At 45.7% G+C, this 19,701-nt stretch overlaps 1 protein-coding gene across 1 annotated transcript in view; it reads right to left on the reverse strand.

Moving 5' to 3' along the window:
* The window catches only part of ALDH4A1 (aldehyde dehydrogenase 4 family member A1), a 58,914-nt gene that overhangs the window by 6,694 nt on the left and 32,519 nt on the right, over positions 1-19,701 (reverse strand). Inside the window, exons 6-12 of the mRNA XM_075606005.1 lie at positions 19,556-19,630; positions 15,185-15,372; positions 7,983-8,056; positions 5,626-5,822; positions 5,163-5,210; positions 3,719-3,871; positions 2,593-2,714 (exon numbers count right to left, since the gene is read on the reverse strand). Of these exons, the coding sequence (XP_075462120.1) occupies positions 2,593-2,714; positions 3,719-3,871; positions 5,163-5,210; positions 5,626-5,822; positions 7,983-8,056; positions 15,185-15,372; positions 19,556-19,630 (857 nt within the window). The remainder of the gene's footprint in view (positions 1-2,592; positions 2,715-3,718; positions 3,872-5,162; positions 5,211-5,625; positions 5,823-7,982; positions 8,057-15,184; positions 15,373-19,555; positions 19,631-19,701) is intronic.

Here is a 19,701-nt window from a genome sequence, read left to right on the forward strand (position 1 = left end):
AAAGGAAACAGCAGAAAGTATCAGCAGTAGGAACATTCTGCAGTGTTAGTGTATCACAGCGCTGTGCGTCCGCTTACATCTGTGATTGGTTGGGTGGATGTATGGAGCAAAAGGAGGAGTAGGACTTGTTCAGGGGTGGCCAACTCCAGTCGTTGAGAGCCACCCACAGGTCAGGTTTTCTGGATATCCCTGCTTCAGCACAGGTGGCTCAGTCTTCGACTGCACCACCTTTGCTGAAGCAGGGATATCCTGAAAACTTAACCTGTAGGGGGGGTCTTGAGGACTGGAGTTGAGCACCAATGAGATAGATAGAGAACAGATCAATAGCTGGGTACTATAGGGCTTATTGGAACATACCAAAATATGAGTCACTGCTGCTATAACCCTTATCCAACTTCTTTTTCTGGTCTTGCATTGGATTAATCTATGATGGGAACATTCCTCCTTTTGTGTGGGACACTCGGGAGAGCGGGCGAGCTACACACGCACGTGCGCCAACCTCTTAATCGCCCGGGAGACCAGACACACACATTACTTAGTATAACATACCTAGGGGCCTATGCAGAGAGCAGCGAATTTTAAAATTGGCGAGTTTATTAAAAAGTAGCTTTTTTGGAGAGTTTTATTCTCCATATGCAGAAATGTGCGAATTCTGCTATGTTTAACATGAATGCGTGTGGCGCGTTTAAATTGGCGAGATGCGCGCTTCAGAAATGTGTAAAAAAAAATTCGCGCCTTTTTTTTCCCTTTGCTATGGCCGCGAGCGGCAGCTTCTTGCCAATTTTTTCTGGCGAGGCAAAAAGGAGACAATCGCGCCATTTTATTGGCGCGAACAGCCGCTAGATGCCGTTCGCGCCTCTCTGCATTAGGATATTTTTAAAACTGGCGAGATGGAGGTTCTCACCAGCCGAGAAGCGAGTTTTAAAAATAGTAAAGAAAAATTGGCGCGTTTTTCGTAACTCGCCATTTTCTGCTGTTTTCTGCGCGATTTTCTCCAAAAAATGGCGAATTTTGAAATAGCGCTGCTCTCTGCATAGGCCCCCTGGAATGTTTGATTGGAATCCTCCTATCAAATTAAGCCCATCTGCTATTGATCTTTATTTAACATCTAACTGGTATGAGCTGAATAGGCAGACCCCTCCCCCCTTAGTTGTTAGTCAAGTGTCTGTGTGTTAGAGTATTTAAGTGAGTCTATCTTGGCTGTGAGCCATATGGCTGTGTCACCCCAAAGTGTCACATAAAGTGTCTGTGGAGTTAATACTGGAGTTAGTGTCACATAAAGTGTCTGTGGAGTTAGTGTCACATAAAGTGTCTGTGGAGTTAGTGTCACATAAAGTGTCTGTGGAGTTAATACTGGAGTTAGAATTGGAGTTAAATACTACAAGAAGATCTTGATTCTGCACTTCAAAAACAACTACAACCTTGTAACTGTGAGAACTTGACTTTCTCAATAGTGTGATTATTTGTACTCTTCCTATTCTCCAATAACTGGGAAGTCTCTCCTCCTGTATCTCACTATGCCCTCCCTATTGCTTTTTCTGTTTATTGTCTCCTCACTCCTTTGTAAATGTTTCTGTTCTCTCCAACTTCCCCACTCCCCTCCTATCCACATTTTCATCTCTCCTCCCCTTCACCTATGTCTGTGCCCACACACTGCACCATTATTTATACACCTCTTTCCCAACCACTTATTTACCCCTCAATAAAAAGCACCCCCACAAATCCTCTATTCACACCCTCTTTCTACTCCTTCCTGCTGCTGGGGATATCTGTCCTAATCCTGAACCCAGACATAAACACACCTGCTCTCACGCAAATCGTGTTAATCCTGACCAACCTTAAAACTTGCCCCACAAATCAAGCATCCCAATAGCCTCTGGCTATTGTCCCACACCCACAGTCACTCCTACCACCCATTGTGGCCAAGCACTGCCATCTACAGCACTTACTCCCTCACCTGCTGTCTCTGTAAGTTTCCCATCACGCCACTTAGATTGTAAGCCTTCGGGTCAGGGATTTCTTTTCCTATTGTCTGATTTTGCTTCGCTTAATGTATTATTATTATTCCCTGTATTGTATTCTTTGTGAAGCGTTGAGTACACTTTTGGCGCTATATAAAGACATACAATACAATAATGTATCGCAGACCTCTCCGGCAACATATGAGATGTCAAAGGATATGAACAATTTCCCAGAATTCCGAAATGCAAACATATTTAAACCTCCAATCCACGTGGCTTGGGAGGGGGCTGTTAAAAAAAAAAAAAAGGAGAAAAATCTTATTTGAACAGGGGGGCCCACTTTCCATTGGTGACTACCCAGACATGTTTGTAGTTTGTGTCTCTCACCGGCACAGAAAAAAAAAAAAACAACAACAAAAACAACAAATAGTTAGAGAAGATTAAAATTAAAAAAATCTAAATCAATAATCAGCGGGATTGCTGCTTTAAAATAAAATCCTGAAAAAACAGATCTTCCAAGTAATAAATAAATGGATTTAACATCAGACAGGTCTGCAGTGCACCAAAAAAAAATTAAATAAAAAGCTATCCAACAATGGTAACAGATACAAATGCCAAATACAGTACGTACTTATCTTGTGCAAACACTGCCCCCGTGAGGCTGTAAGGAGAAGTGGAGTCTATGAGATGCAGAACTTCCTTGTACTTATTTTCTGGGTAGACGTATACGGTTAATACAGGGCCAAATATTTCCTGCATGGTAGAAGATTACACAGTGTAAAACACACGTTTCATGGTATACAGGTGGACAGACACAAAGTGAGTAGTCTTTACGTTAAAAAAAAATCAGCCCACAGATCAAGAATGATCCTCACACCAAAATATTAATAAGTAACAATATAATGTTTACATATAACTTCCTACCCCATTCCCACTGGTTTATATTGGGGGTTATTGACAAATCTGCACAATCACACTTTATTGAGTGACCTTTGTAGCCAAGTGCCCCTGGCTATAGCCTTCTACTGGCCTCAACACTATAAGTCCCGATAGGAACAGGCAGTGTTGGGGTTAAACTCCTGCGCAAGGCCTAGCCTACAGTTGCAGCCTGGACGGGTACTATGTTGCCTTATCATGGGGCAGGCCTAAACCAGCAGTTTGAGTGTCATACCTGGGGAGGGTACTGACTGGGTCACATGTATATGGTGTGATGCCTGTCAGTACCTAGACCGGCCTTGTTATGGGGCGGGGTTACAAGCCCTTCCCCCTAGGTATAAAAGCTGACACTCTACCAAATTGTGGATGCTGAGACAGTGTGATACCCTTCTCCCTGCAAGAGGGTTAAGGAGATTAGGAGATTAGGAGGGGCTCTGGGGGCCTCAAGCCCCTGGGTTCTGCTCCAGGGCTGGTGGATAGCCATGCTGTCATGCAATAAAGCTACAGTTGGACCCACTATGATGTGTAGTTATTGGAGAGAAGGATTGCTGGTGGGGACCATCCTGCAGGATCCTTATGGGATGGAGGCGCTGCACAGTAGTACTAAGAGAAAGCCTGCCATGTTGCTGCTCCCAAATGACACCAGCGGAGCCCTCAGGCTTTCTGTACCACACAGGTGAGCTCGCAGCACCAGGGAACACACCCATGTAGTGGCCAGATATTCCGTGAGGGGGGGACGGGGACAGGTGCTACACCTTCGTTGTCCCACGCCATGCTCAGAGTTCCCACCTAACCTCCCTGGAAAGGTAGAAACCCGTTACCTCTGTCATTATCTTCTCCAGAGGATCCTTGGTCTCGATAATACTCGGTTCCACAAAATACCCAACTTTGTTATCACACTTTCCCCCTGCCAGGATGCTCAGGTTGGGAGACGTCTCCGCGTGTTTGATCCAGCTCTGTATACGTCTGAAAGCCTAATGAGAAGGAAAGCCTTATGAAAAGCAGGTGACCCCTGTCCTAGATGTGTTCTTGATGAACGCTCGTTTAAGAAACATCTTCATACGCAGCGGTTTGAAGTGTGCTGGCACTTTTATTCCCCATAAGCACTTCCACTTTATCATAACACGGCTTTCTCCATTCTGCTTATAGAGCAGAAACATTGTATAAAACCTGTCTAAAATAAGGTGATTTATAACATAAAATAACCACTACTTTTTGGGGGTTTGTTGTTTTTACTATGAGACAAAGCAATTTTGTTTTCCAGCTAACAGAGAAAGAGGGCCCAGATATATTTCTATATGAATAAGGGATCCATATCCATATACAAGCAAAGGTCAAATGTGTTTAAGCATTGTTTTTGGAAACCCGCTTTATTCATCGCATGGTCATGTCATACAGTGGTTAGGCTAAGGCCCCGCTCCCAGAGTCAGCGCGCCCGCACTGCAGACAGGCGGTGCGCTGACATACACAGACCGCGATATGCGGTCTGTAGGGAGCGGGAGCCGGAGCGGGAGGTGGGCGGAAGTGGGAGGTTTGACAGGGTGGGGGGGCGTGGCTTGAGCGGAGGGACCCGCTACTCTCCCCCCCCTCCCTCCACGGACTCGGGCTGGAGCTGCTGATGGTAAGCAACACACACACACACACACACACACTCATACACACACACACACAGGCACACACATACACACAGACAGAGGCAGGCACTCACGCACTCATACACACACACATACACACACACAGACAGGCACGCACGCACTCAGACACACACACAGACAGGCACACACCTTTCACTCCACATTCCTCCCCGCTCCCCGAAGCCTCTCCTCCTCCCGAAGCCTCCCCTCCCCATTGGCTCACAGCCACACCACGTGACGCGTCAACGCTAGGGATCACCATTTTCTTGTGTCCCATAGCGGCTGACGCGCCACAGCGTGTAGTGCGCTGTGCCGCCAGGGGGGACCGGGACCGGCTCGGGAGGATTCCCCTGCTGGTGGGGAACTCGCGTGTGGCCGCCCGCGCCAACGAGCGCAGCGGGACCGAGGCCTTAGGCTGCAGACAAGGATTCTGGTTAATGACATGCAAATGACCACCCAGGGGTATAAACCTATGAAGAATTAGCTTCAAGGTGTCTATATGTATATAATAATTTAAACAGCATAATATATAATTAATGTTATCACAAAGAATAATCCTTTTCTTCAGAGCCAATACAGCTACTGGAAAACCAAGCGCCTGTGTTCTGGGTGGTGAGGAAATGGTACTTGCCTTTTCGTCAATAACAGCAGAGAAGAAGGTGCTGAAATCGTCTGCAGGCTGAGAATGAAAGCGGAGAAGCCAGATGAGAAGGTGTCAGAATCCAACATTTCATTAACATCTACTCCAAATCTCCTAGCTGCAAGTCAGGGGATCAAAAGGCATAGCAGGAACATTTGACAAATCCCCATGCAGCCTTCAGCTTCTAAAATTACACTTCCCGCCTGACGTGAAGCGGCCAGTTCTTTTCAATTGACGTATCAAGTGAACGGCTACATACAATAAATTTCTCCTGCATTTACCACAAGCTCGTTTTATCCCGTCCCTGAACGGATGAGGGAGGTGGTCGGAGAGACATTTGGTTGAGCAGGAATTAGCAGTGGGGCTAAACAGTTTCTAATCCTATCAGGCACCCGCTGTGATGTAAAAATAACAATAATAAATCTTTCCCAGGACGTTGGAAAGCGTCACTCACGTTGCCCACTTTGATCTTGCTGTGCTCCTCCAGTAGCCTGGCTTTGACCTGGGGCCACAGCGAGTCTGGGACATAGAGGCGAGAGCAAGCTGAGCACTTCTGGCCACCGTACTCGAAGGCCGAGCGGATGGTTCCGTTGACCGCGCTCTCAACGTCCGCCGATTTGTGCACGAAGTGGAAGTTCTTGCCGCCACACTCTAGAGGGGGATAAAGACATCGCGATGCAGGCGGGTGAGCAAGTGCTGTGCCTTTAACCCTTTCATAGCCAGGACAGCCTACAAAGCATGGTAGTATACATTTACAAGGCAATCTAAAATATGACATATAGGATATTGAGGGACATTGGTTGGAATCCAATGGTCAGCTCACCTTGTGACAAGTTCTGACCTTTACTTTATTCTATTCTGCACTCATTGTCCCGGCAAAGCTGAGTGTACATTGCTGTGCACACTGCCAGTGCCATGTTAGGAAAACAAACATTATTAATGACAATAGAATATTGGATACGCCAGAATTCCAGCTATACTAAATGTTTAGAAAATGTAGGAAATGATGGGGTCCATGTATTAAGTACCGGGTTAACAAACCCCTTGTTCTGGCGTTAACTCCCATTGACTGGGCGCTGGAACTGGTGCGATAACCCGTGCTGCCACTTGATAGACGTGACCCTATGTACCCAAACCGCTTTAGGCCCAACTCTAATGTTATGGTATTTTACGCATCCATTTCTTAGCAGCACCGCAGTAAAATACTTTGTCCCTATATTACCCTTTCTGTGCCCCACTATGTTTGGGAGAGGGCAATTGGGGAACGGGGAAATGTGACATTTTGCATCCCCAGTTTTGCAGTCAGAACATATTTGTGCCACGTCTGAATGGGAGGAAATCCCACGACAAAAGGAAAGGAAGCACAAATCTGGGATCTGGAGTCTTCAGAAATAAGTAAAGTCACAGGGACAGAAGGCTAAAGCACGTCATTAAGAATGGTTTCAAGCTTGAAAAGCATCGGCACATACCCCAGGCATGCTCAACTCCAGTCCTCAAGACACACCAACAGGTCAGGTTTTAAGGATATCCTTAAAACCTGATCTGTCGGGCGTGGTCTTTAGGACTGGATTTGAGCACACCTGACACTCAACAATCTGATATTCGCATGTAAACCATTCAATTGATCTGCACCAAGCAATGTACAGTATCTCCCTACAGCCAGAAATGTCACTTGTTTCACTGTTGTTCCTCAGAAGAATATATCAGGTTACATCTCTTGGTGCAGACCAATGCAAACGTCTTGCACGTGAATGTCAGGTGTGGCTGAGATCTTGATATCTCAACAAACAGATCTGCAGCAAATGTAAGACATTTGATTGGTCACTTTGTAGAGGGGAAAACAAATACACTATTTAGGCCCATATTAACCTATTGGTGCTATTCCACAATAGAAATTTCTGTGCCGGAAGACACATTGTGACCCATTCAAGTCAACAGTCTGGAAGGGGTCTTATGGCAGAGCAACACTTAGTAGATCTGTCCCTGATACGTGTTTAGTTGCACCTCAGAGGAACACGACATAGTAACTCTTGCATCTTGGCTTTTTGTTTAATTTTTGAGACACTGCATATATCAGGGCCATGTAATGAGATGTGTCATTCATCTCACTGGAAGTGTACAAGGACATCCCGAGGACATCCCTCCGCTGCCTGACCTTCCCACTAAGAAGAGGACAGAACAAGCAGAAACCACAGGAATCTCAATTCACTGCAACCTCTCCCTATATTTTACATCTAACTCACTCATCCTTGGCCTTCTCTAAAATAGTTTCCCAAAGCAGGCTCAACATTAATTGTGTGACACCCAACAGGTAGCACGGTGGGGAGAACTGATGTCACAAAGGGAATACCTGACATCACAAAGGGAATACCTGACATCACAAAGGGAATACCTGACATCACAAAGGGAATACTTGACATCACAAAGGGAATACCTGACATCACAAAGGGAATACCTGATGTCACAAAGGGAATACCTGATGTCACAAAGGGAATAACATGTCTAGAGATTTTTGCTGACGTTTACAAATCGAGTGAAACGTGCCATCTTGTGTGTCTGTAAGAATCCCATGTACAATGCTGCTTCAGCGCACTATACTGTAATTGTGAGGCGCTCTAAGTCCAATAGGGAGAAAAGCGCTTATATGAAATAAAGTTATTATTTAATTTGGGAAAAAGTTTAAAAGTCAAAAATGCAAAAAGTGGGGACATTTTGAGCAATGCGAATCTTCACTAAAATGTTACAAAAACCGCGAGTTTTAAGTGAAAACTGCGAAACATTGGCAAAGCGGCAGAAGGATGGAGCACTCACCTCCAGCGAGCCGCGGGAATGTTCGATATCGTTCCAGGTTCCCGGCAACCTGTTTCCAGAGGTGTCTAAAAGTTCTAAAAGAAACAGAGTACTTCAGTATTAGGTGAGACCTTTTTTATTTGGACTAACAATGTATGTCATAGGACAAGCTTTCGAGAGTTCTCCTCTCTTCCTCAGGTTGGCAATGCTGGTTTACAATTTATTTATTTATAAAATATTTTACCAGGAAGTAATACATTGAGAATTACCTCTCGTTTTCAAGTATGTCCTGGGCACAGAGTTAAGACAAATAATACATGGTTACAAATACAGTTACATAGATGAACAAGGTATACATTATATACAAGACATTGCGTGCACAGATAAAGAAAATATATATTATGGGCGTATGAAACAGTTACAGACCAGATTAAAATGTGAGACAGCCTTAGATTTGAAAGAACTTACTGTAAACTGGTGGTGGATGTCAAAGGAATCTATGGCTAAAACAGAGGTTAGGAAAGCAGAAAAAAAAACAGATGTAGATAAGCTGGGGTGAGGAAGGGATGTCTGAAGACATTGGAAGGGTAATAAACGGTGACAAGAGACAGCATGTGAGGGGAAGGGGGTGCTGTGAAGGGGGGAAGGTGTGGATAAGAACATTGGCAGAGAGGCAGGCAGGATAATTACAAAAACAATTGTGATAGTGTGTGAGAAACCCCATATCCGCATTGTCCTCTTGTTATATATATATATATATAATACAGTGTTCGACAAACCTATACATTTGCTCGCCCCGGGCGAGTGGATTTAACCCCCGGGCGAGTAAATATTGGCCCAAGCAGCACACGTTTGGTACTAGGTGGCGAGTAGATTTTTTTGTGTGGCGAGTAGATTTTTTGGTGATTTGTCAACCACTATATATATACCTCATCATGTGCATGAAATGCCCAGGGGGCTGCTACTACATAGGTGAGACAGGACAGGGGCTAAACAAGAGAATGAACCTGCATCGCCACAGCATCACACGCGGAACAAGAGACAGTCCTGTTGGCGAACATTTCTCTGACTCTGGCCATAAGATGAACGATCTGAGGGTTGCCATACTCAAAGGTAATCTTAAAACCCCGAAAGAGAGACGGTTGCATGAATACAAATTTATGCAACTGTTCGGGACACTTAGCAGTGGCCTAAACAGAGATCGAAATTTTATGAGTCATTACTGACACTAGCGAACTCTCTTCCCATGAGCGCTAAAGGCCATGTCTGTACATACTGTGCTATATGTATGCACACACAGCTGTCTCTCACACATACTAATACTCCTTATTTTTCCATCCCTATACACCAATAGGGACCACATAGTATCCGCACACACTTTTAGTTGTGCTACAAACTCTCACATTTCCACACCCACCCACACCATTTATATCCCCTCTCACTCCACACACACCTTGTGTAGAGCACTGTTTATACTGTGGGCTCTCCATTCATTCTTATTCACACTGATACACATACACACTCTTTCTTCACTTGCTTTCAGTAACCCTTTGACACCTCTAGCCATAAAACACATCCACATCGGGGGAAGGACCAGCACAGATAACATTCCAAGAGACACTGTTTTTAAGTAATCCTTGCTTCATTCATTGTAACATCGCCGGAAGAAGAGATCAGTGTATCTCGAAAGCTCGCACAAATAAAAGCAGTTCGTTAGCCACAGAACGGTATCATCTATTTATTTTTTGATTATATATATATATATAACATATGAACCAGTAAAGAGACAGCAACCAGCAAGGAGTAATCCAAAGTACAGTTTATTTTGGATTACTCCTTGCTGGTTGCTGTCTCTTTACTGGTCTTTGGGCTGGTTCATATGTTATGTGGATTCCTATGGGACTAGCAACTGCCTTTTGCCCTACATTAGAGTGCTGACTGCTTGTTTTGTGTATATATATATATATATATATATATATATATATATATATATATATATATATATATATATATATATATATAAATCCCAGTAAAATCAACCCCACACTGATGAGACCCATCAAGGTTGAAACGGCTGTCTGTGGGTGGTTTTCTGGGTATGCACCTTAACCCTGGCTGTGCTCAAAGCTGTGACCATGCAGCAAGCTTAAGCCTATAGGGAACCATGTTAAAAATGGTTATTGAGGCAAAAAGTGACACTGTGTGCTCATTTGCATGTCATTTCCCAGAATCCCTTGCTGCAGTGGAAGTGCTGTATGCTGGGTGATAATGGGGAAAGGCGGGGTTGCAGACCTTCCTAAGACATGCAGATGAGCATACAGTTATATTTGCATATTTGCTTTCCTGTGGAGGGTTTTTGTCACTTTTTTTACTCACCATAACTTAACTCAGTATTATGGTTTAGCCTATCCCATAGCCTCTCTTGCATTCCCAGTAAAATCAACCCCACACTGATGAGACCCATCAAGGTCGAAACGGCTGTCTGTGGGTGGTTTTCTGGGTATGCACCTTAACCCTGGCTGTGCTCAAAGCTGTGACCATGCAGTGTCACATGAATCCCTTGCTGCAGTGGAAGTGCTGTATGCTGGGTGATAATGGGGAAAGGCGGGGTTGCAGACCTGCCTAAGACATGCAGATGAGCATACAGTTATATTTGCATATATATATATATATATATATATATATATATATATATATATATACAGTGGTTGACAAATCACCAAAAAATCTACTCGCCACACAAAAAAATCTACTCGCCACCTAGTACCAAACGTGTGCTGCTATTATATATATATATATATAGTGCAGAAAAAATGAGTTCTTCAGTATTAGGTGATACCTTTTTTATTGGACTAACAATTTATGTCATAGGACAAGCTTTCGAGAGTCCAGTCTTTAAAGAGTGTCTCAAAGTCCAAAACTTGAAGTGGATTGCTGTAGTTTTTCTTCACTGCTGCAGCTCTTCAATACACCTGAAATTGATACAAGGGTACACCATTGCGCAGTACTACTGATGTTGGATGTTAACCCCTTACTAACAACTTCCCCAGTGTGGACTGAATACACTTACAGGAGTGTTTCTTTCAGGATACAGTGGAGACAATCTGTGCTTTATTCCCTTTCCGTTCTTATACACCACGAATCTCCTGGGTGCTTCCTTTGTCTCTTGGGATTTCGTGATTCCCAGAATACCCCGAAATGTACTCACATATGTACATGCATATCAACACTTCGTAAGGATGCCGTCCGCAGCTTGTGCCTCCTGTGTTTGCTCCGGATGAGAAGGGCTCTCTCACAGCATAACTTCTCCGGTTGGTTCTGATAGAGTCTCTCCCCCCACCTGGCTGCGTTCCGGTTTAGGGATGGTTTAGGTTCCGGTGGGGGGAGAGACTCTATCAGAACCAACCGGAGGAGTTATGCTGTGAGAGAGCCCTTCTCATCCGGAGCAAACACAGGAGGCACAAGCTGCGGACGGCATCCTTACGAAGTGTTGATATGCATGTACATATGTGAGTACATTTCGGGGGATTCTGGGAATCACGAAATCCCAAGAGACAAAGGAAGCACCCAGGAGATTCGTGGTGTATAAGAACGGAAAGGGAATAAAGCACAGATTGTCTCCACTGTATCCTGAAAGAAACACTCCTGTAAGTGTATTCAGTCCACACTGGGGAAGTTGTTAGTAAGGGGTTAACATCCAACATCAGTAGTACTGCGCAATGGTGTACCCTTGTATCAATTTCAGGTGTATTGAAGAGCTGCAGCAGTGAAGAAAAACTACAGCAATCCACTTCAAGTTTTGGACTTTGAGACACTCTTTAAAGACTGGACTGTTTTCAAAAGGACACAGTGACTCTTTAAGCGCCAGGTATCCTCCGTTTATTTTCTTGGTCCTGTATGCAAATTGAGATATTTGCTTTGTGGGAAACCTTTGGCAGCTTTTACCTATTGTTAATCACAGTTGGTTTTGTTCACGTGTATGTCACACATTTATAGGTGTAGCGCTTGAGTTAGGGTATCACAACATTTTATTTAGTGTAGAGAGAGTGAAACAAAAACCATTGTTCTTCAGCGAAATGGGAATTGTGTGTTGTTGCAAGTGGGTTTTTGATCTTCAGCCCATTTGGTATCCAGTTCCTTCTCTTGCATTCTGATAGGAAGTAGATGTCGCTGTTTAGTTGTGATTCCTTTGTAATCAGTTTGGTCAGTGTCTTTTTCATACGGCTTTATGGGGTATCTTCCATCATGAATAAAGCAGAAAATAGCTTTGTTAGTCCAGTTGCGATAGTGCAGAATAAATAAGTTCTTCAGTATTAGGTGATACCCAGAATGCAAGAGAAGGAACTGGATACCAAATGGGCTGAAGCTCAAAAACCCACTTGCAACAACACACAATTCCAATTTCGCTGAAGAACAATGTTTTTTTTTCCCCTCTCTCTACACTGTTTTAGCCATTGAATCCTTTGTATATCACAGTATTGCTTGACCTGAAGAAGAGAGGATAACTCTTGAAAGCTTGTCCTATGACATAAATTGTTAGTCCAATAAAAAAGGTATCACCTAATACTGAAGAACTCATTTATTCTGCACTATATATATATATATACACACACACACACACACACACACACACACACACACACACACACACACACACACACACACAGTGTCACTGAAAGGATGGCAATAGCATTATGATGAATTTATGCAACAGATCCCAGTTAATAAATTGACATGTGCAGATGTCCATTATACAGGTAGCCAAGAACACGCTACTACAAAGTACAAAGGATAATATACAACAACGCCCTCCTATGGTGAACGCTTTCATAGTGAACAACAGATACAATGAACATTTCCTGTAACTCCAACTGTGCAATGTAAGTAATACCTGCAGCAGACACTCCATGGCTGTAGAATAGGAAGTAAGAGACCCTTTAAAGTTTAAACACCCTGTCAGCAAAACCGCTAAAGGAAACGACACAGGGCTAAACCTAGTGTGCTGTATGAGCCAGACCTTCATACTGTACAAAGGTCAGATCTACAGTAAGTGTCCCAAGGTAAATATACACCATGGTGGGTGCAGTTTCCCTCAGCATGTATCTCCTATGTTTGGCCTTCAGACACAAATTGTTGGAGATGCATAAACACCATCAACCACTCACCAATGGGTTAACCCCTTCAACAATAGGGATACTTAAACATACAATTTGAAATGGAAATCAAAATGTCAAAGAATGTATCTATATACATAGATATATATATATATATACTAGCTGAGAGACCCGGCGTTGCCCGCGATTAAAATTTCCCGCTCCCTCCACTCCCCCTTTCTCTTTCTCCGCTCCCCCAGTCTTTCTCCGCTCCCCCTCTCTCTCCGCTCTCCCCCCCCCCCCTGCGCAGCTCCGGTCTACCGCCCCCCCCCCTGCGCAAATCCGGTCTCCCGCCCCCCCCCCTGCACAGCTCTGCCCCCCCCCCCCCCTGCGCAGCTCTGGTCCGCCCAGTGCGCAGCTCTGGACCTCCCCCTGCGCAGCTCTGGTCCCCCCCCTTCACATACACAGTGAGACACACACAGTGTCACACACACATACAGTGTGAAACACACACACAGTGTCACACACTGTCACACACATACACACACACTGTCACACACACACACACACACAGTATCACACACACACAGTGTCACACACAGTGTCACACACAGTGTCACACACAGTGACACACATAGTGACACACATAGTGACACACACACAGTGTCACACACAGTGACTCACACACAGTGTCACACACGCAGTGTCACACACACACACACACACACACACACACACACACACACACACACACACACACACAGTGCAGTCAGTTGGAGTCTCTTGCCTGTGCTGTCTGTGGCTCCCTCCAGTCTGTGAGGGGGGGCTCTCCTCATGGGGTTAAATGCAGCCAGCTCTGGTGAGTGCACACTCCTCATGTTTTGGCCTTCCTGCCTCTGTGGCTGCTGGGAGTATTGGGGAGCGTTGGGGGGCGGGAGGAGCCTGTGTTACTGACTGGTGTCGCTGTGAATGTGCTCCTCAGAACGCGCTCTGCGGAGTGACACTGACGCTTCCTGCTCACTGCCTGCCTCTCGCTGGAGCTGTCGTGGGGAGAGGAGGAGAGGGGGCTGGCAGAGCTACCGCTGAGAGGCTTGTGCCGTTTGCCGAATGGTCTTTCGTGGCGGGGGGCAAGGGGGGGGAGCGCCCTCGGCGGGGGTTGGGAGCCAGAGTAGAGCTGAGGGGGAAGGTAGCGGGGAGGTGAGCTGCGGGTGAGGGGGGGAGTGATGTGGGGGGGAGCCGGCGGGGAGGTGAGCTGCGGGTGAGGGGGGTTGATGGGGTGAGGAGTAAAGAGGAGAGTGGCCGGGTGGCAGGCCGCAGGGTGAGGAGGAGAAGAGGATAGTGGCCGGGTGGTTGGGTGTACTCATAGAAGCAAGCAAGCCAATGAGAGGCGTGCGGGGGCGGGGCCAGGCCACAGACCAATCTGATTGGCCAGAGGCTGACTGACAGACCCACGGACCAATCAAATTCACCACATCTAGTAACAATCTCACAAATTTCAATTATATAGATATATATATATACACATACATATATATTGTATCATGTACAATAAAACATTTAAATGGTGTAAATCTGGAACTCCTTCAGCACCATAGGGACCAGCAAAGCATTGCTGACCTTCCAGTGCCTTAAGATAGGGGTTCTCAACTCTAGCTGACCTAGACCTGCCCCCCCCCCCCCTCCAACAGGTCAGGAAGTGTGAGGGGGCTCGCGTTGCGCAAGAAATCAGTTAAAACTGATTTTGTGGTGCGACAGGCCGGTCACATGAGCGGTTCGCCCTCACGCCCAATGAGGGCGAACCAGCTCTGTGACGCCCCTAGGCATGCCCTCCATGGCGCGGCACGTCTCCACTGGCCACAAAACGCACCTGCTTCACGCGTGTGACGTCACGGCTGCGCACGCCTCCGCATGGGCGAAGGCACCATGGCCCCAGCCTAAACCTGACCTGTTGGGGGGGGTGTCTTCAGGAGTGGAGAACCGCTGCCATAAGGGGTTAAAAAGACAGGACCACTACTTTATAACTCCACTTTGTCCTCTGGATCTTTGTACACTTAAGTCTTTCTACGGCCAAAGAGGGCTCATCGCTTGCGCACCAGTGGCCAGCACATGATGCGGCGTGGAGGTACTTACAGAACGCTGCCCGTGAAGTTAATCCCACCGAGATGCTCCGAGCTGGTAACTGTGTCTCCGAAAACTGGGCCGTCAGCGGGGACAAACTGTATAATGTTGGGAGGAAGGCCGGCTTCCAGGAGAACCTTGTATACGGCGTAACTGGACAGCATAGCGGTGTCACTGGGCTTCCACAGAACCACATTGCCCTGGGGAGGAGAGAGTTAAGTGATGACCAGCTCTCTGTAATTTATGAGCTGCACACAGCGGTTAGGTTCTTCATTTATTTATTTATTCTTATCGGTGTCATTGGCTAGAAAAATGTAATCGTCCTTAAAGCAACTCTCTTACTTATTTGTATCTTGTGAACATTTCAAGCAGATCAGCTACTTGTGTTTATTTATCTGACTGATGATCGCTTCATAACAACTACAAACAATAGTTTGCACCACAGCCGACGAAGGGGAAGGTTCCCCTGAAACGTTGGACTTTTTCTGCAAATAAATGCATACTTTTTGAATGTCTTAAGGGCTTGGCGAAGTTTTGTCCATCGGGCAGAGGGATTTTTGGGTATAGTTTTGGATACTACAAACAATAGACGAATCAAATACAATAATTCCCCTCTAGTTGATGACTGAAATAGTGCCCCCCCCCCCACTATAGAGTTGAACCTCATTGTACCACATGAAAAAGTATTGCCCTAAAGCAGTAGTCCCCTCACTTATTGTTTTTTATATTCTTAAGCAGAACCAGGATTGACCTCTGGAGCAGAACCGCACTGTTCTGAAGTCTAGAGACCCCATGATTCCAGAGAAATGTACCTTTAAATTAGATGGCCACTGGGGTCATCCAATAGGAAACAGCGGCACCATGTCCTGATGACATCACAGCCTATTATTGGTCCGTGGGAGAGAGGCTGACCCAGTGGTCCTTTTCATTTCTCAGAAAAGGAGCTAAAAAGGAACATTTTTAAAAAAAGTAGATTTTTACAGAACCAGGTGTTTCCCGGTGATGAGAATAGCACTGTTCAGCTCCAGAGGTTCCTCCCGTTCCAATCATGAATTACCGATACAAAAGACAAGGTGGAGGGTTTGCTGCTTGAACTGAGAGCTAAGAACAGCTGGGGAAGCAGCATCCTTCTGTCAAGGTAAATAATTATATAACACATACATGAGGGAGGGGGGGGAGAGACTGTGAATTACTTGCAATCCCTTACATGACACAAAGGGGGTTAGGTTCTGCACCTGCAAGACACTCTTCCTGACAATCTGCGACCCCCAAAATACTTTGTGAGATTAAAGAACCAGCATCGCCATTCACTGCCTACGCAAAAATCTCGTTCACACGCCAGTTCAAAGGGAACACCTGAGCATTTAATTACCACCTCTACACTTCTACCTGAGCAGGGAGAGAGACAGTAACCTGTATTTATCTGGCATTTCTATCGGAAGGGATTTATAAAAAAAAAAATATATATATATATCACATTTTTAGGTTTGGAAAGAATAGGGAAAACAAAGCGGAGATGAAACGGTGATAAAGTCTGTGCAAATATTATAAAGATTGTCACAGGATTAAAAGGGTTGCAGGGATTAACGTTTTACAATCAAATCCGACCTCGTGCAAGAGGACCCGTCAGTGCTTATAGTCACAGAGCGTTTCGTTTTTTTGTTGGGGAAATCTGCCGATGCAAAATAGCATTTTCTATGCCTAATTCCTCCTAATGTAAATGTTTGAGGAACTGCTTTCTGTCTCGTTATAAGCCCTGATCACAGCAGCCTTGGAATTATAACTACCTGTTTTTACACGTTTACAAGCTTAAAGCAGCAATCCCCTCTACTCTTATTTATTTTTTTTGTATCACCCCCATTTTAATTTTTCTACAAGATGCAAACCGGGGTCCCCTACACCTGAACTGCACTATTTTCACCTTTGGGGACCCCCAAGATTCAGAAGATACTTACCGGTGAAGTTCATTGGATTTCAATCTCACAACAGGGAAAACAAAATGGCAGCCATATCCTGGGCCAATAGGTAGCCACAACGTCATTGGCTGCAGCTTTCTATTAGACGGCTGTTAAAATCCCCATTAATAAACAGGAACTTTATAGTCAAACATTGGAAAAAAGCAGACCTCCCCTCAATGGTACGCTCCAAAAGCAAGATCTGGGCCACTCTCCAAATGGAGAGAATGCAACGTTTCCTAAGAGATTCTTGCCCGAGATTCCAGAAGGTGTGGCAGCCGTGGCTGATCCACCACAGTATGCGTGGTTGATGCACCATAGTACGCGTGGCTGATACACCACAGTATGCGTGGCTGATCCACCACAGTATGCGTGGTTGAAACATCACAGTATGCGTGGCTTATACACCACAGTATGCGTGGCTGATCCACCACAGTATGCGTGGCTGATCCACCACAGTATGCGTGGTTGATGCACCACAGTATGCGTGGCTGATACACCACAGTATGCGTGGCTGATACACCACAGTATGCGTGGCTGAAACATCACAGTATGCGTGGCTGATACACCACAGTATGCGTGGCTGATGCACCACAGTATGCGTGGCTGATACACCACAGTATGCGTGGCTGATACACCACAGTATGCGTGGCTGATACACCACAGTATGCGTGGCTGATACACCACAGTATGCGTGGCTGATACACCACAGTATGCGTGGCTGATGCACCACAGTATGCGTGGCTGATGCACCACAGTATGCGTGGCTGATGCACCACAGTATGCGTGGCTGATGCACCACAGTATGCGTGGCTGATGCACCACAGTATGCGTGGCTGATACACCACAGTATGCGTGGCTGATGCACCACAGTATGCGTGGCTGATACACCACAGTATGCGGGACTCAACGGCCCAAACACTTAATGGCTCTGCAGTCCGAAATTGAGACCGTAAGCTCCCAGGACCGTGGGCGGACAATCGGCTCTAGGAAACATCTTGGCCCCCTGGAGCAAAGCGCCTGGGGCGCTAGCGTCACACTTACCTGAACCTACTCCAAAAGTACCTACCTATATTGCAATTTTTTAATGCTGTAACCAGGATTTGTTGATGAGACTTGATGCACCGATTCACATCAAAGCATGGACCGGAATTTAGAACCCGGGCCTTCCCCCATCCCCTATTTTCCTACTGTACCCCCTCCCAGCTGCCCCCTCCCCCGTAATATTCATTGCTGTATAGGTACTGTATTCGCAATATTCATTGCTGTAGAAGTATTGTATTATTTTAAAAATCAATAAAATCGGCATATTACAAATAAATAAATAAAACAGGAACTTCACTGGTAAGTATCTCCAGAACCAGGATGAAAATAGTGTGGCTCAACTGTGAAGGACCCTCCAATTCCAATCCTGTAAAAAAGGGGGCTACGTAGGGAGACTGAGGCTGTAACTAGCTCTACAAGGTCTGCAAAGAGAAAACAAGCACAACACTCACACCAAACACGAATAGAGTTAAACGGCAATACAGTAAGTCAGGGGTGCGCAATCTGTTTCCCCTGCGCCTCCCTGCCGGCTCTCCCCACCTCGGCTCTGGCGTTCTGACGCCACGTTGGTGGCGGCACGTGACCCCGCGGCTTCATTTGATGCCAGCAACGCATCTCCGGATGCCGTCTGAGCCAAGGTAAGTGAGGTTTACAGAGGCCTTCGCCGCTCCCTCGGTATTTCATTTAAATGCCTTCAGGATGCACGCGGGGGCCTCTGTAAACCCCCCGCAGAGAATCTCGCGCCCCCTACTTTGCACACCACTGCCGTAAGCGATATTAGAGCAGTAACCCCCCGCCTCTCCCCATTTTTCATATTGATTGAGTTACAGAGTTTGCAGCTCTGGGTGATTGTTGGCCATTATAGTTGCCTGTGTTCTTCCTGGATATTCAAAAGATGGCTGCCGGAGTCATCCAATAGGAAGCCGCAACACCATCTCCCTGATAGCATTGTGGCTCTACTGGCTAATGCCGATTTGGCGGCCATTTTATTTCCTTAAGGGAAGAGAAAACAAGAAGTGCAAGTATCTCAGGAACCGGAGGAGTGGCGTGTCCTAAGACTAAACATAGTTCATCTCCGGAGAACTCCACCATGGAATTCTGTAAACCAAACACACTGGGGACCTCTGCTTTGAGTGGGAGGCAACAATAATTATAGTTACAGCTCGTTTTATACACCTGTAAATAGCTGGTGATATGGGACGTTCTGTTATTTTATCATGGTGGGGGTGCATGAAAAAATAAGGTTGGTAATCACTGTCCTTGCTCGACATACACATCCCGAAAATGTGCTAAAATATACAGAATTCCTGCTATTTGTACTTCACATTTAATTTCCATAACAGAGGACAAAAATATTTCTAAATAAACGTATGTGTGCACTCACCATCAACGCCGGGGCTCCTGCCAAGTTACCCCCAATAGCCGTGAAGTTAAATGGAGAAACTGCGGCAACAAAACCCTGACAGGGAAAGAAACATTTTGCTGGTTAAAACCGCGCGCGTTTCACACACAGGAATAAGCAGTTGGCAT

Source organism: Ascaphus truei, chromosome 6 (genome assembly GCF_040206685.1).
Source record: "Ascaphus truei isolate aAscTru1 chromosome 6, aAscTru1.hap1, whole genome shotgun sequence".
NCBI lineage: Eukaryota > Metazoa > Chordata > Amphibia > Anura > Ascaphidae > Ascaphus > Ascaphus truei.